This window comes from Sus scrofa, chromosome 11 (assembly GCF_000003025.6).
Source record: "Sus scrofa isolate TJ Tabasco breed Duroc chromosome 11, Sscrofa11.1, whole genome shotgun sequence".
Lineage (NCBI taxonomy): Eukaryota > Metazoa > Chordata > Mammalia > Artiodactyla > Suidae > Sus > Sus scrofa.
Window position 1 is genome coordinate 18,288,489 of NC_010453.5, and position 18,403 is coordinate 18,306,891.

At 38.9% G+C, this 18,403-nt stretch overlaps 2 protein-coding genes across 14 annotated transcripts in view; one reads left to right on the plus strand and one right to left on the minus strand.

The window, feature by feature from the left end:
• The window catches only part of SETDB2 (SET domain bifurcated 2), a 45,710-nt gene extending 35,964 nt beyond the window's left edge, over positions 1-9,746 (minus strand). The window contains exons 1-3 of one of the 5 annotated variants that reach the window (XM_013980507.2): positions 8,620-9,310; positions 1,645-2,006; positions 1,118-1,206 (exon numbers count right to left, since the gene is read on the minus strand). In XM_013980507.2, the coding sequence (XP_013835961.1) occupies positions 1,118-1,145 (28 nt within the window). In that variant the 5' untranslated portion in view covers positions 1,146-1,206; positions 1,645-2,006; positions 8,620-9,310. Of the gene's footprint in view, positions 1-1,117; positions 2,007-8,619; positions 9,340-9,612 lie in introns of those variants that run through there. The other 4 variants (XM_013980508.2, XM_013980509.2, XM_003130966.4 and 1 more) reach the window with 4 other exon arrangements.
• CAB39L (calcium binding protein 39 like) overlaps positions 9,181-18,403 on the plus strand; it is a 102,730-nt gene continuing 93,507 nt past the window's right edge. For 6 of the 9 annotated variants that reach the window (XM_005668407.3, XM_005668409.3, XM_005668412.3 and 3 more), the window contains exon 1: positions 9,342-9,461. The gene's annotated coding sequence lies outside the window, so the exon portion shown is untranslated. Of the gene's footprint in view, positions 9,462-9,717; positions 9,849-11,665; positions 11,982-18,403 lie in introns of those variants that run through there. The other 3 variants (XM_003130971.6, XM_013980513.2, XM_005668410.3) reach the window with 3 other exon arrangements.

Genomic DNA, 18,403 nt, shown 5'->3' on the forward strand with positions numbered 1-18,403 from the left:
AAAGGTCCTGACCTAAATAACTTCAGAAATAAGTCTTAAGACTAAAGGCAAAAGGAACTTGCACACGCACTGAGGTATCCCACCTGGGAAGAAGTTTATTTTCTTTGATACCGTTATACATGTGTACTGGAATTAAGCAATGGATAACATGATGGTAATTTACAGATAAGCAAGGAGAGTAAGCTACAATGATCCATCTGGTAATGGATTAGAGCCAGAAACATCAGTATCATCTCATGTTTAGCTTAACATAGATATAGATGGTTACATATGGAAATATTTATAGATATGTATATATACAAGTATATTTTTATACACCTAACTCTGTAAGCTGAGAGGGCCTATAAACAAGACACCCCAGTATCAACGAACACATCACCCAAATCTTGGTTTGTAATACTAGTCTCCAATAAAAGGAATCAGAGCTCACTCAAGAAACAGCTCATTCTAGGACTACGGCAGGAAATATAGAAGATAAGCCCAGAGCATCATCTAGTACCAGAAAACAAGGAAGTGCTAAAAACCAAAACCAAAACGAAACCAAAACCAAACCCACCCACGGTGATGCAGGCATTACAGGAATTTGACTAGAAGAGCTTCAAATGCCCAATCCTGGGACATTCTGAGTAACAAATAAAACAGTACTGGATTATAACCCAAACTATAAAATCAGTATCCATGAATACATACTGATACAAGAAAATGACTGAATAAGTGCATATATGGGAGAAAGGAGACAAATCTCCCTTGCAGAGGAATTCCAAATAATACAGATAATTCTGTTCTCAAAACGGAGCATAAATCCCTGCTCCTTAAGTGTGGGCTGCACATAGTGACTTCCTTCAAAAAGTATAATAGGGAAAGGGAGAAAAAACAGAGTAGTAATTTACAGTGGTGAAACCATGTAGCACTACGTCAGTCAGCTGATCAAGCTCAACATGAAATCATCTTGATAACATGTACCCTTGACGTCATGCGGTAAAAATGGCACTTTACCCCTATGGTCTTCCTCCCTAAAATCCATAACCCCAGTCTAATCATGAGGAAAAAAAAAAAAAATCAGTCAATAACTCCAATAGAGAGGCATCTTACAAAACACTCAGATAAAAAATCTTACAAAAACAGGGAAAGTCTGAGAAACTCATATCCAAGAGGATCCTAAGGAGACATGATAAACAAATGTAATGTCGTATCCTGGATGGGATCCTAGAATAGAAAAAGACATCAAGTAAAAACTAAGAAAATAAGAATAAACTATGGACTTTAGTTAATAGTAATAAGCCAACAATGGCTCATTAATTTGTTATAAATGTACCAGCCAATTGTAAGATTTTAATTGTAGGCAGAACTGGGTGCAGAGAATATGGTAACTCTCTGTACTATCCTCTCAATTTTTCTATAATCTGAAAATTTTCTACAAAATAGTTTATTTTAAAAAAGTACATTAAAGTACTGACTTAGAATTATAGATATACGATGAATTACAAAAAGTCAAAATTCTTGCTACATGAGAATAAATCCCTAATTCCTTCTAATTCAGAGAAGTCACTTGCAATGAAAAACCATGAAAATTCCACAATTCAGCTTGATTAAGTAGTCCATATACTTTTAAACGTAAAGTTTAACAGTGGTTTTTCAACCTACCATTTTTTTCTCCCATCTCTTGGTGTTGTTTATAAACATAAAATTCTTCAAAATTAACTTTATCAAAGAACTGAATCACTTTGATTGGAGAACATAAGTGGAATCCAACTGTGATCTCTGTGAAATTTGCAGTACTCAGAGAAAATATATCTTTATACCATTCTAAACCAAATATCCTTTGATACTTGAATTTTCAAATATAAACTGCGGTTGAAGAAACTTTCGGAAATGATCACTAGTCCAACTTAAAGACAAGTCCATGCATCTTCATCAAGTGAGTATAGCCGTATCAGATTATTGACAGTATCTTTTTAAAAATAAAAACCAACTCCATCTTTGGGTCCATGAATGGATGAAACATTCTGTAAGGAAAACAATAAGGAATGGTGCATATTTGTAAACAACAGGATACATAAGAAAAAAGAGATTGTTATAACAACAGCTCTATCTTATAAAACAGCATGAATTATTATGAGAAAAAGAATCTATATTAACTGGAAAAACATACAAAATATCAATATTAGGAAAATTACAGAAAAATTAAGAATCACCTATTTAATGTATATATGTTAATTATTATAAATGATCTCCATTTTATAAAACTTTTAAAAACTTTTAAAATGGTAATATGAATGCTAACTACTTCAAAAGAGTGCTATGAGGATAAGACTTAGTCATTTGTAATAGTACCTGGCACATACAAGGAACTCAATAAATGCTAGCAATCATTATTATTCTTTCAGTATATACTTTTACAACAAAATTTGAATTTTAGTGTATATATAACTTTTAAAAAATCTTTCATTAATAATATGACCTGCACTTTCCCCCATCATTAATATTTTCCTATAATATGACTTTAAGTGGCTGTATAAGGTACTTTGGTGAATGATCCATATATCAAATTATACTAGGAGTTCCCGTCATGGCTCAGTGGAAACAAATCTGACTAGGAATCATGAGGTTGCAGGTTTGATCCCTGGCCTCACTCAGTGGGTTAAGGATCTGGCGTTGCTGTGACCTGTGGTGTAGGTCATAGATGTGGCTCGGATCTAATGTTGCTGTGTCGTAGACTGGCGGCTACAGCTCCAATTCAACCTCTAGCCTGGGAACCTCCATATGCCATGGGTGTGGCCCTAAAAAGCAAAATAAATAAATAAATAATACTAAAGAATTTTAATAATTAAATTTTAATGTATTAATTAGTACTATTAATAAACCTCTATATTAGACATTTAGTTTGTTTCTATTTTTCCAGTATAATTAGTAATGCTGGAACACACTTTATGCATATTTCTGATTATACCCTTAAGCTATACATCTAGAGGTAGGACTAAAAGGTCAAAAAGAGATCAGCAATTTTCAATCTCAAGATGTTAGTCAACATATGATAAATACTCCCACTGCTAAAACAAATCTATAGAAATGTTAACCTTTTAAAAAGAATTAAGAATATAACCTCATGGTGAAAACAAAAAGGAATTCTCTATAGACTGTGTCTGTGGGACCTCTCCAGAGAAAGGAAAGAGATAAGAAGTTGCAGAGATAATGCCAACCACAAACACATCAGAGCAGAAGGAAGAACAAATCCTCTCAGAGGAAATGCGTACACAACTGAAAATAATCAAACATCTGAAGAAAGCCATACCATGAAAGAGACTTAATAAAACCAACCAAACTAATGGACTTATATTCAAGAAGAGTTAATAAAGCATCCTGACATTAATTTTAAAATAAATATTATTGTATTTAATATCAAAGAGCTAAAGAAGGAAACCTCATCCATGAAATAATATACAATTTTGAAAAAATAACCAATTGGATATCTTGGATATAAAAAGTTGTTGAATAAACTCAAAAAGATAGACTCAGATGAAGAGCCAGTTAGTAAGCTGGAAGACTAAGTTGAGTAAGTCATTCAGAACACAGAACAAAGAAATAACAAGAGGAGGGATAATTAGAATGAAGAAGAGGCAATAATGACCAAAAAATTCTCAGAAATGGAAAACACATTAGCCCTGTAGGGGTTCACTGTACACCAAGAAAGATAAACTTCTTAATACATAGCACTGGACAAACCACGGATAAACTTCGTAATATCAAGAATAAAAACAAAGACTCAGAAACCTTCAGAAAATGTGTATTATCTAAAAGGAATGTTGGGAGTTCCCTTGCGGCTTAGCAGTTTATGGATCCAGTGTTGTCACTGCTGTGGTGAGGGTTTGATCCCTGGCCTGGAACCTTCTGCATGCCATGGGTGCAGGCAAAAAAATTAATTAATTAAAAAATAAAAGGAATATTTATAAGACTGATAATCAGACTTCTCAGGAAAATGCCAGATGCAAAATGTTAGACAAAATAAGTCTGAATCCAACCTATTATTAGATTATTAAATTATTAATAATAATTAATAAATACTTAATATTTCTTATTATTAAATACTATTTCAGCCATGCTATTTTTCACTAGAGGAGGGTGGGGGCTTTTACGGACACTGAAAGAGCCCTAAGAGACTCTTTGAAAGACATACATTATGAATAAAAACTAACTTAGGGGAGTTTCCGTTGTGGCTCAGTGGGTTATGAAACCAACTAGTATCCATAAGGATGTGGGTTCGATCCCTGGCCTTGCTCAATGGTTGAGGATTGGAGTTGCCACGAGCTGTAGTGTAGGTCGCAGACATGCCTTGGATCCCGTGTTGCTGTGGCTGTGGCACAGGCCGGCAGCTGTAGCTCTGATCTGACCCCTAGCCTGAGAACTTGCATATGCCACAGGTGCAGCCCTAAGAAAAGCAAAAAAAGAAAATTGACCTAGAAAGAAGTACTGAGGTAAAAGAAGCAATAGTGAGCAAATAAATGAGTAAAACCCATCAATGCCTGATAAGTAGATTTAAAATGGGTTCTAACAGCTACAGTGATCCATATATTGGGCAAGGTTGATACTGACAGTGAGAGCTATACGAGAGCTATTCTCTATGTCTAGACATCAAGTTGAGACAGGATTGATACTTAATGATGACAAATAGCTGGCAAATACTGTATCAGTATACATTTATTTACCTCAGAGTTACTCTCTTTAAGTAGGGGGATATTTTATTTTTATGTTGCAAATTGATGACTTGTGCTCATAAGAAAATTCAAAGTGAAAATGTTTCACCTGAATCATATACACAGAATGACTGGCCAACGGGGACCTGCTGTATTGCACAGGGAACTTTACCCAATATTCTGTGATAAGTGGGTTTATTCTGTAATAAACTCAATTTACCTATATGGGAAAAGGATCTGAAAAAGAATGGATGTGTGTACTTGTATAACACTTGGAATCACTTTGCTGTAGAGCAGAAATTATCACATTATAAATCAACTATACTTAAATAAAACTTAAAAAATGAAAAAAAATGGGTTTTAATGATAAATGCTACAAGACATGACTACAGGAAGTTATGTTATTTTTTGGAGGCAGGATGTAAAGGGATTCTTGCAAGAATAAAGAAAGTAAAGTAGAAGCATAGTTCTACTATGTTCTAAGTTCCTCATGGGGAGGATACTAATATGCACTAAATGAAGACTTTCTTAAGAAAACATAAATTTAAGAATTGTGTTAAAAATGTAAAAGTAATCTGTGAAAAAGAAAACAGGACAAAGAAAACTTGGGGCTAAACTCAATTAAAAAGAGAAGTGCAGGAGCTCCCTGGTGGTTTAGAGGTTAGGACCCAGCACTTTCACCACTGTGGCCCAGGTTCAATCCCTGGTCTGAGAATTGAGATTCCACATCAAACCGCTGCACATCATGGCCAAAAAATAAATAAATAAAATTAAAAAAGAGAGAGAGAGAGAAGTGGAAAAATATAAGATATAAAGAGGACAGTAAATAAGAAGAAAAAGGCCAATTATGTTGATAATCACAAAAAAGGTGACTGTGTTAGTCTTACTAAAGGACCTACTCTCAGGGAGTTCCCTTGTGGCACAGTGGGCTAAGGATATGGCACTGTCACTGCAGTGGTTCAGGTCATTGCTGTGGTGTGGGTTTAATTCCTGACCTGGGAACTTCCACATGCCACTGGCATGGCCAAAAAAATAAAGAAAGAACAGGATTCCAGATTAAATTGCAAGCAAAATCTAGCTATATCTTTAAATCAAGACCCACTTAAATCACCAAAAGGGTTATCAAAAATTTGAAGTGAAATGTGAAAAGAAGACATATTAGCAAATTTAAATGCATTCATATCAAACAAAACAGAAGTTAATATGAAAACAAATGAGACTATGAGAAATAGTTTACACTGACAGAACAACTGCTATGAATATCTAATTGAAATTACTGACTAAAGACTAAACAGGTTTGGAGTTCCCGTCGTGGCTCAGTGGTTAACAAATCCGACTAGGAACCACGAGGTTGCGGGTTCGATCCCTGGCCTTGCTCAGTGGGTTAAGGATCCCGCATTGCCGTGAGCTGTGGTGTAGGTTGCAGATGCGGCTCGGATCCTGCTTTGCTGTGGCTCTGGTGTAGGCTGGCGGCTACAGCTCCGATTGGACCCCTAGCCTGGGAACCTCCATCTGTATGCCATGGGTGCAGCCCTATAAAAGACAAAAAAAAAAAAAAAAGAAGGAAAAACACAGAAAGACAAAACAAAACTAAACAAACCAATGAAAATCAACAACTATTCTGAGGAGGGCAGGCTTGGGAAGAGGAGGGACTCCTGTAACTAGGAATAAAAGAACTTCTTTAATCTGATAAAGACTCCTGCTAAAGGCTTTCTCATCGAAGAGTTAGGAGAAATAACATATTTTAACAATAGTTAACAAAAAGGGGATTTGGCCATAGACAATCCTTAAATCATTAAGATGATACCCCCAGAAAAGTGGATAATTAAAAAAAAATTATGGAGTTCCTGACGTGGCTCAACGAAAACAAATCCGACCAGGAACCAAGAGCTTTTGGTTCGATCCCTGCCCTTGCTCAGTGGGTAAACAATCCAGCGTTGCACCGTGAGCTGTGGTGCAGGTCAAAGATGCGGGTCGGATCCCGCGTTGCTGCGGCTGTGGAGTAGGCTGGTGGCTACAGCTCCAATTAGACCCCTAGCCTGGGACCCTCCATATGCCGCAGGCGCACTCTTAAAAAAACCAAAAAGACAAAAAATAAAAATAAAAGTAAATTATGGAGTTCCCATCATGGCTCAGCAGTAACAAATCTGAACCCAACTAATATCCATGAGAAGTCAGGTTCGATCCCTGGCCCTGCTCAGTGGGTTAAAGGATCCAGTGTTGCTGTGGCTGTGGCGCAGGTCGGCAGCTCCAGCTCTGATTCAACCCCTAGCCTGGGAACCTCCATATGCCTTGGGTGTGGCCCCCAAAAGACAAAAAATATATATATATAGAAATTTTTATATATGTCAATAAACCTATGAATAGATCCTGCAACCTAACTAGTAATCAGAGAATGAAAAAAATTTAAATGAATATACTTTTCATCCATCAGATGGGCAAAAGTACAAAGACATGTTGGTCTAGACTGTAGGGAAACTGAACTCTCAAAGACTACTCTGTGGGATACGTAAGTTAGTAGAAGTACTTTAGAGGCAAATTTGGCAAGACTATGTTCATAATTTAAAAGCAAGCAATTCCACTTTTAGGTATATACTGTCGAGTAACAGCACATGTTCACAAGACAAACACAGGCAAGGATGTGCCTGCAAGCACTGTTTCTAAGGTGAAAAACTAGGAACAACTCATGTCCACCAAGAGGAGAATGGCAAATAAAACATAGTACATAGTACATATCAAGCAAAAATAAAATTTAATATGAAAACCGACAAAAGAAACAAAGATAAATATTTTACATTAACAGAACAATTCAGTCATATACTGGGACACTATCCGGCAGGTAAAAGAAAGGAGCTGTAAATAATGTAGTGAGCTATGAAGTAATAACACGTTTACACTGCAAAAACAGTCAGGTGAATAGTTACAAAATTATATAGTATGATACTATTCCCATTTTAAATAATTACATATATGAATATATACACCTATAAAGATTATGTAAGTGTAAAAAAGCATTGAAAACGCTGCACCAAAGTCTGGAGTGTAGTTTTGGGGGAGAAGGAATTCAGGGATTGTGGATTATGCTTTTTATCTGTAAGGTTCTAATTTCATAAAAGGAGGATGCAAAAACATTTAGCATAGCATTAAGCACACTCAGTAATAGCTTCTTTTTAAAGAAAGTTCTTGCCAGTGTTGTTCATAACTTCTGAAAATTTAAAAGTAACGGAACTTACAAAATTAAAACATGCTTGCTGAAGAAAATTTGCAAAATATAGCACAGAGAAGAAAACTTAAATCACCCATAATCTCATCATCCAGAGACAACCAGTGTTATTTTAGAGTATAACACGATTTTTAAGTTCGTTCATATTTTCCCCTTCTTACTTTTTCACTCTGATGGAAAAATAGTCAGTTTCGTTTAAGTGGTTGGTTCTTTTTCGTTTTTAAAAATAGGCTCTTATGAAACTGTGGCTATTTCCTCTCTACCCCTTGTGTTTTAATTGTGATAATAGTAATGAACATTTATTGAGTATAAACCATGTGTCAGGCAGGCTTCAAAATACTTCACACGTTCTTATCACTCTGCCTAACAGTCATGTGGGACAAATTAGCAATCCTGTCACGAGGAAGCTAAAGCATGTCACACCGTAAGTGGCAGGGAAAAACTGAACAACCAGGCAGCCTGGTTTCTGAGCCTGTTTTTTGATTATTCCAGTCCACTGCCTCATTCATTAATACATACAGAACTCACTGAAGGTTTCCATCTGACGAAGAGCAAAATTACATGTTTCATATTTTATTTAATGATCTAATGGGGATGATTACGTATTGGGTTGTGGTTAATGAGAATCAGGAGCTCTTAGGATGTGATCTCTACTCCATGATCTTGAATAAACGATTTTACTTCCTGAGGGTTTGTGAGTCTTACCTGTGAAATGGGTCAGTGGCTAAACCGTCAAGTTCGGCTTCTGGATTTTGGACTCCAATCCCCTTCCCGCAGCCCCTTTTACAGCCTCGGGTTCCCAGTTGCTTAGGAATCACCTCTCATGAAGGTGTGCACCGGGTGACAAGAGACTGAAATGGGTTGAGAACTCCGCGCACCCTCGGTCCCTTCTCCAGCCCGGGAATGCACGTGAGTGAAAGGAGAAAGGAGGTCGCAAGGGCTGGGATCCACGCGACCGAGAGCTCCACCGCGTTCCTGGGTGCTGGGCCGAAAGAAGCTGTCGGGAGGGCCACTCACGGCCTCACCTGGGTTACACTGGCTCGATTGCGCTTTCCACGCCGCCTGCCAGACCTGAGGACTGCGCTCCGCCCGCACGGTTGGCGAGGCTGGGTTCTCCCGCGGGTAGGGCTCCTCTCTCACTCCACGCCCCCGAGACCCCACGGCGCCGGGTGCCCCCTGGCCGGGAAGTACTTCACCATCGACTAACCTCACCTCAGCAACCACAGTTCCACCTCGCCTTAGCCAGGGAGGAAGGACCGCCCAGTTTCCACCGTCCAGGCCTACCTAAAGCAAACCTAAATGGGAGGAGTCGGACACTGACGGCTCCTACCTCCTGGCCTGGAGCCCATTGGTTGCCCACCCCACCGGGTCCACGCCTCAGGGGTTCCGCGCGTGAACGGTAGGCACCGCGGCGGCGCTTGAGCGCGCAGCCTCCGGATTGGCTGTCAGAGCTCGCGGGTTGTCTCGCGCTCTCTGGCTGGACCAATGCGGATACCCTCGGTCCAGAGGCTGGCATCGCTGGAGTAGTGGCGCTGCTGTTTCCTCCGGTAGGTCTTTGGCTGCCATCTTGTGTGTGGCTGAACAGGGCTTCTTGGCGGCTGCAAGCCGATTTAGCGGTTCAAGATATAGAGGTGTCCTGAGGGAGCCGTGGAGGAGAGGAGGGGCCCGAGGGAACAGACCTGGTGCCTTCTTACCTACCTGCAAGGGAAAGGTTTTCCTGGTCTGAGTCTCAGCCCTGGCTAGGAAGAGCGACGAATGGTGGTGGTGATGAGGAACGCAGGCTTTGATATGTTATTGTGGGGGCTTGACGGGGATTCTGGTGCCTGAAGAATGATCCCTTGGGTTCCAGAGAGCTATTCCAATTATCTTTGTCTTGAAAACCCCCTCACTGACAGAGAAGGTTGACTGATGGACTGCCTGATTCAAAAAGGCTGGTAATGAAAAGGGAGAGAGGGAGGCGCCCCACGATTATCCTCAGATTCGAAAGAGACGTCTTCATTTTCTATGGTTTTCGAGGAGGGACTAATAAAGTGTTTGCTCTACTCAGCTGACCTCTGACTAAGGCCATCTTCCGGTTGTAGTGAGCGTCAGGTGCTGCATTTGGACAGTTGTATTCATTAGTGTACAGCCAGCATTCCTGCAGTGGTTTTGTTGTTGTTGTTGTTGTGTTTTTTGGTTTTTGGGTTTTTTTAAGCTAAAAAGTGGTAGTCTTTGCAGAAACAGTGGAAGTGAAGGAGAATTTTGTCAATTCTTGGTTTTCCTGGTTACAATCTGGTTGATGATTTAGCAGTCTGGGCTTACCTTGGCATGCTTGGTTGCTTCGTCGTGGGTTGGGAGAGGTTTTTGCAAGAGAAACATCCTAACTTCTGAACTCTTTGGGGACGACAGGAAGGAGACAGGAATTACCCCCTTTTCCTCATTATTTTTAAAAATCGAAGTAGAAAGCACGCAGGGTCATTTTTTGACGGGGAAATTTATTGTTTCCCAAAACCTGGCTAAAAGGCTAATATTTTGTGATTAGCTGTAGCAGTTTTGACACTCATGAGACAAAAGCGAAGATACTGCCTTGAGTTTCGTTTTCATTTATCCAAGGCTAACTAGTAATCCACCAAGTCAATAGTACCATGTATTTTGTGCAGGAATACCAAAGAAAACAGTAAAATAATTGAATAGTTGAAAATTAATTTTCTATTTAAAGGTTACTTTTTATCCTTGAGTCTTAAAAAACTTAAGTCACAAGAGTAAGTATCAGTAATTTAGTGTTGAGCTGATGGCTGAGGTACTACGTATATGTGGGATTTTGGTGTCTGGGGGAAGTTTTGGAACCAACCCTGGGCAGATTTCCAGGGAGGATTGTATAGGCTATCAGAGTAAGAGATTTGTGCTAACAAACACCAATAACAAAGTAGCCACTCATAAATGTATGCAAAAACTTTTGGATAGTTTTCACCTATAATAGTGCCTGGTATATATCTAAAAGTGTAATTGTTCAATGAATAAATTTTAAAAATACAGTAATTGGGAGGTATGGGTAACATTTTTTTTTTTTTTTTTTTTTTTTTATGGCCGCACCCGAAGCATATGGAGGTTCCCAGGCTGGGGTTGAATCGTCCTGTAGCCGCGGGCCTACACCACAGCCAGAGCAATGCAGGATCTGAGCAGTGTCTGCAACCTACACCACAGCTCAGGGCAATTCGGTATCCTTAACCCCCTGAGTGAGGCCAGGAATCAAACCTATGTCCTCACGGATGCTAGTCGGATGTATTTCATCTGAGCCACAACGGAACTCTGATATACATTTCTTTAGCATAACTGAAAAATAATTTTTTAATCTTTTTTGGAAAACTTGGCCTTCAATTTGAACTAAATTTATTTGTTGCTACTAATTTATACATATGAGTAAGGATAGATTCATAGTCCTTTTTTGTGAGGTCTGCTTATGATATCTTCCTGTAGAGAAATTTAGACAATGAATGAACCCTTTTTTTTTTTCTTGAAAGTGTACATTCTTTCTTTCTTTCTTTTTTTTTTTTTTTTGGTCTTTTTGCCTTTGTTCTTGGGCTGCTCCTGTGGCATTTGGAGATTCCCAGGCTAGGGGTGGAATCGGAGCTGTAGCCGCCAGCCTATGCCACAGCCACAGCAGCGTGGGATCTGAGCCACGTCTGCAACCTACACCCACAGCTCCCGGCAATGCCAGATCCTTGACCCACTGAGCAAGGCCAGGGATCGAACCTGCAACCTCATGGTTCCTAGTTGGAATTGTTAACCACTGAGCTATGACGGGAACTCCGAAAGTGTACATTCTCAATGACACCAAACTTATTAGTGCCTTCAGTCTCTTCTGCTGAAGAAATGTTATGTATTGCTTTTCTGTTTTCTTTTTTAACACAACTTAACGTCAAAATACTGCAAGTTTGGAGTTCCCTGGTGGCCTAGTGTTTAAGGATCCAGTGTTGTCCCTTTTGTGGCTCAAGTCACTGCTGTGGTACAAGTTTGATCCCTGGCCTGAGAAGTTCTGCATGCCTGAAGCACAGCCAAAGGAAAAAATACTACAGTAAATATGTTCTGTATGTGTCATTTTAAAATAACAAATTAAGTATCTACAGGTTTTTCTTTGAAGAATACTGTTCTCTAGATTTCATAATATATAATCTGAAGATCCATAGAAATTTTTATTTTTTAGCTACACCTATGGCATGTAGAAATTTTCAGGCCAGGGATTGAACCCACGCCACAGCAACAACCAAGCCACTGTAGTGACAACACCAGATCCTTAACCTGCTACACAACAAGAGACCTCCCATAGAAATTTCGTGAAATAGCACTTTTGCTTGAACAATGTTAAGTGACTTTAAGTAAAAGTGATTTAACTTAGATTGATATGTTAGAGAGTTTTTATTGCCATCTTGTATATGCAGATTTAGATTTTTCCCCATTATCAAGTGATGCAATTGAATTATAAAAGAAAAAATTTGGTAACACCTTTTTTTTTTTTTTTTTTTTTTTTTGTCTTTTTGCCTTTTTCTAGTGCCACTCCCGCGGCATATAGAGATTTGCAGGCTAGGGGTCAAATCGGAGCTGTAGCCACCGGCCTATACCAGAGCCACAGCAACGCAGGATCCAGGCCGCGTCTGCAACCTACTCCACAGCTCACGGCAACGCCGGATCATCAACCCACTGAGCAAGGCCAGGGATCGAACCCGCAACCTCATGGTTCCTAGTTGGATTCATTAACCACTGAGCCACAACAGGAACTCCTGATAACCCCTTTTAAGTGAGAATATATTTTGTGACAGAATGTAGATTAGAATCTGCTTATCTAATACAGTATTAAAAAATTAATAGAAACTGCTCTCAGAACTTTTTTGGAATTCTTGCATTTGGTAATTAAAAAAATCTAAATGATTTTATGAGTGAAGACTTTACAGTGATTATAAGCACTTTTAAAAATTATTATTAAAGTATGGTTGACTTGCAATATTATATTAGATTCCAGTGTACACCATAGTAATTCAATATTTTTATAAATTACACTTCTCGTAAAGTTGTTATAAAATACTGACTGTTTTTGTTATTGAAGCGCACTTGAGTCTGCTCACCTTCCCCCCGCTCCCCGCCCCCGCCCCATGCAGCAAGGCCAATTTATTGACACCTGGTTGTGGTGAAGGAAAGTACATTTATTGCAGGGCCCAGCAAGGAGTATGGGCAACTCTTGCTTAAAAGGCCTGAACTCCAGGATGGTTTTCATGGGATCAGTTTTAAAGGCAACATTTGGGGTGAGGGCTCTGGGATTCATGACTTTGTTTGGTGGTAAGGTAACAGGATGATGCTTCAGGAATCTGTCCATACCCTTCAGGGTCCAGCCAATCTGAGGTCTAGGGCTTGAGGATGTAGTCACCCACCTCCACCTGGGTGGGTGGAGGGGCCTTAGTTCCTGATGAAGATACCTGTCAGATTGTTATGTATATCCCTTGAGAAGGAACTTGAACTCTGCTTTATGTCTGAATTATTGTCATTACTTTTCTTGTTTAACTGCTTTTCCTTTGTTTGTGCATTCCCTGCTTCCCTAATTAGTAACTGTATGTGCCTGCTCTTTGGAATTGAGGGAAAGCCTGGAAGACAAACCTTTTTCTACCAACGAGAAATGGTTAAAAAAAAAAAAAAAAAGACTGATAGAAAAAAAGGAAAGAAAGAAAAAAGGAAAAGAAATGGGGATCCTAGAGGGACTTGTTTACTCATGAGCCCAGGGTCCTGCTTTCAGTACCCCCTTTTCTTTGATACTCCTTAGCCTTGAGGGGAACAGGTATGGGACAAGAAAGGGAATAAAACTTTGGATAGAGAGCTTAATCAAACTCAGCAGGGAAACTCAGAATTAGAGGGACTCAGTTTCATATTGCCTGTGCTGTGCATTACCTCCTTTTAACTTTTTATTTATACCTAGGAGTTTGTACCTCTTAATCCCCTTCACCTCTTTTGCCCCTTCTCCCATGCCTCTCCCCTCTGATAACCACTAGTTTGTATCTATGAGTCTGTTGCTGCTTTGTTGCATTTGTTAAATTGTTTTATTTTTTAGATTCCACATGTAAGTAAAAATACAAGCATTTCTTTATTTTTAAAAAAACTAGAATATGACAAGTCTTCCCCTCAGTAACTAAGTTGCATATAATAATTATTCCTTTTCTTAAATTTGCTTTTGAAGCAACAGAAATAGCTTGCTGGCCTTTGTAAATAATTTTGTCCATATAAATGTCACTTCAGGGGAACATTCTGAGATTTTTAGAAGTATTTCTGTATTCCTCATTAATTTGGTGTGTTTCACCATTATTTTTCTGGTATTCAACCAGTAAGCTCCATTATGAGATTAAGTTAAAAGATGTGACTAAAATTTAAAAAATGGGAGTACCTGTCATGGTGCAGGGGAAACGAATCAGACTAGGAACCATGAGGTTGTGGGTTCGATCCTTGGCCTTGTTCAGTGGGTTAAGGATCTGGTGTTTTTGTGGCTGTGGTATAGGTCCCAGATGCAGCTCCAGTTTGACCCCTGGCCCAGGAACTTCCATATGCCACGGGTGCGGCCCTGAAAAGACAAAATAAATAAATAAACGAAAAAAATTTTTAAATGCTTTAAAACTATATAAAGATCATCCTACTGTATAGCAGCACAGGGGATTATATTCAATATCCTGAGATTAACCATAATGGAAAGGAATATTTTAAAATATGTGTGTATATGTATATATATTAATATATATATGTATAACTGAATCACTTTGCTGTACAGAAGAAGTTAACACAAATTTTAAATCAGTTATACTTCAATTAAAAAAAAATAAAACTAAAGATCAAAACGACTACTGCAGTTTGTGGAGTCTGAATCATGAGAATGTCCATTAACTACTGAAAATGTGAGGTAAACACATGGGACATTCATATTTCACTTAAAGGAGGAAACATTTAAATTATTTTATATATATATATATATATATTTTTTTTTTTTAAGAGGGGAATTGCAGCAGTAAATTTTTGCTTTCACTATGGCTTCTCCCAGTGAAATCTCTTTTGTTCCTGCTGTTTAAACTATCATTTTTGTGCAAATGAGCCCTATCTCTAAAGTCAAGTTCTGCTCTGTTAAGCACTTAACACACATTTTTCACAGCCTTTTAGACAATTAAATCTACTCAGTTTATATACTACTCTCCCACTTTAATGTTTCCTATCTTGCTAAATGGGAATAAGCATCTTGAGTGGCTCAGATGTAAAACAAATTCTTCTTTTTTTGGCTTTTCTAGGGCCAACCCTGAGGCATATGGAGGTTCCCAGGCTAGGGGTCCAATCAGAGCTATAGCCGCTGGCCTATGCCACAGCCACAGCGACGCCAGATCCGAGCTGCATCTATACCACAGGTCACAGCAACGCCGGATCCTAACCCACTGAGCAAGGCCAGGGATCAAACCCGCAACCTCATAGTTCCTAGTAGGATTTGTTAAGCACTGAGCCACGATGGGAACTCCTAAAACAAATTCTTACCTCTCCATTTTGCCCAATTGTAACATCTGTAGCTTCAAGCTCCAAATGGCTTGCTTGCTTCCTTCCTTCCTTCCCTCCTTCCTCCCTCCCTCCCTCTCTCTCTCTCTCTCTCTCTCTCTCTCTCTGTCTCTCTTTCTTTCTTGGCATGCCCACAGCATGCAGACATTCCAGGGCCAGAAATTGAACCCATGCCACAGCAGTGACCCAAGCCAGGGCAATGACAACACCCAACCCTTAACCCACTCGACCACCAAGAAACTCCTTCATTTTCTACTCTTATTGCCACTGCCCTATTTTAGGCCTTCCTTTTCTTTTTCTTAACACTTTATATATCATTGTATTATTATTAAGGGCTGCACCTGCAGCATATGGAAGTGCCCAGGCTAGGGGTCAAATTGGAGCCACAGCTGCCAGCTGCACCACAGCCACAGCAATGCCAGATCCGGGCCATGTCTGCAACCTACACCACAGCTCATGGCAACGCTGGATCCTTAACCCACTGAGTGGGGCCAGGGATGGAACCTGCATCCTCATGGATTCTAGTGAGCTTCGTTACCACTGAGCCACCACAGGACTCTGTCATTGTGTTACTGACGGAGCCTATACTCCTTAACTTGAAATTTGTATTAGTTAAGATATAGATTTGGCTTCTGTGACAGAAACGGAAAAATAATTATGGCCTAAAAAAAATTTTTTTTAATAAAATGAAAAGTTTATTTCTTCCCTGTGTGAGTATGAGTTGATCAGGTAGTTGTGCTAGAAAAAGTTGTCAGAGGCCCAAGCTCTTTCTAAGTTGTTGCTCTGCCGTCTTCATGCAGCTCCACCTTGTGGGCTAAGAAGGCCGCTTTGTATCTGGCCCTTGTAACCACAGGTTTAACGTAAAGGTTAAAATGTAAGGGGGGAGGGGAAGGAGGCAGAATGTTTGCAAGTGGTAGTGGGAGTAGGATTTCATTCTCAACCTTAGGTTTTAAAAAGTTATTTTTATATTCTCACAAAAGGCTTTAAAGTCTCAGTTTCGTTATTTCTGTTATGATTTGATGAACTTTTGATGATTCTCTTAATTCCTATAGTTATATTTGAGAGGAGTAAGGTGGGTGACTTATGTCCCTCTAATGCTATGCTTGTGGTTTAGTCTGAGGAACTGCTTTCTACTGTCCTTTTCTTTGTGTAAAAATGATTTCCACTGTTCAAAGTTACTTTCTTTTGAAAGTAATCAATGCCTATCTCAGCTTCCTCCCTCTTGAAGTATAAACAGTTTTCATTCTGTTTACTAAATACTTAAACACAATTTCTTCTAACCATCCTATACTCGAATTCTTCATTTATGCATATTTTATATGACTTCATTTCTTAGAAACTTGTGAGAAATGAAATAACTCCCTCAAAGGCAAGACTCCTTTCTGAGTCTGGTGAGCACATGTTTGTATGTACTTGATATTGGATAAATGTTCATTTGAAGTATATTTTGTATTTCAAATAGAATAAAGAATTGAGTAGGGGAGTTCCCGTCATGGTGCAGCAGAAACGAATCCTACTAGGAACCACAAAGTAGTGGGTTCGATCCTTGGCCTTGCTTAGTGGGTTAAGGATCCGCATTGCTGTGGCTGTGGTGTAGGCCGGGTAGCTACAGCTCCAATTAGACCCCTAGCCTGGGAACCTCCATATGCTGCCAGTGTGGCTCTAAAAAGACAAAAGACAAAAAAAACAAAAAACAAAAACAAAAACAATTGAGTGGGAAGGTGAGATAAGCCTATCTTGGTTTACATGTATGTATTCCTTTTTTTATATTATCTTTCATCATGGTCTATCTCAAGAGACTGGACACAGTTCCCTGCGCAATACAGTACGATCTCATTACCCATCCGTTCTAAATGCAATAGTTTTCATTTAATAACCCCAAACTCCCAGTCCACCCGACTCCCTCTGCCCTTCGCCTTGGCAACCACAGGTCTGTTCCCTATGTCTGTGAGTCTACTTCTGTTTTGTAGATAGGTTCATTTATGCTTTATTTTAGATTCCACATATAAGTGATATAGTATTTGTCTTTCTGACTTACTTCACTTAGTATGAGAATCTCTAGTTGCATCCATATTGCTGCAAATGGCATTATCTCATTCTTTTTATGGCTGAATAGTATTCCATTCATATATATATATATATATATAAAATGTACCACATCTTCTTAACCCATTCATCTGTCTTTGGACATTTAGTTTGCTTCCATGTCTTGGCTATTGTGAATAGTACTGCAGTGAATATAGGGGTGCATGTATTTTTTTGAATTATAGTTTTGTTTGGATATATGCCCTGGAGTGGGATTTCTGGATCATATGGTCATCCTATATTTAGTTTTCTGAGGAACCTCCATACTGTTCTTCATAGTGGCTGTACCAATTTACATTCCCACTAACAATGTAGGAAGATTCCATTTTTTTCCACACCCTTTACAGCGTTTGTTATTTATAAACTTATTAATGATGGCCATTCTGACCAGTGTGAGGTGGTGGTACCTCATGGTAGTTTTGATTTGCATTTCTCTACTGAGTGATGTTGAGCATCTTTTCATGTGCCTCTTGGCCATCCCTATGTCTTCTTTGGTGAAATATCTATTTAGGTATTCCACCCATCTTTTGATTGGGTTATTTGCTTTTTTGTTGTATGAGTTGTTTATATAGTTAGAGATTAATCCCTTGTCAGTTGCATCATTTGCAACTATTTTCTCCCATTCCATAGGGTGTCTTTTCATTTTTTTTTTTAATGGTTTCCTTTGCTGTGCAAAAGCTTATAAGTTTGATTTATTTTTGTTTTTATTTCTATTGTCTTGGGAGACTGACCTAAGAAAACATTTGTATGGTTTATGTCAGAGAAGGTTTTGCATATGTTCTTTTCTAGGAGTTTGATGGTATCTTGTCTTACATTTAAGTCTCTAAGCCATTTTGAGTTTATTTTTGTGCATGGTGTG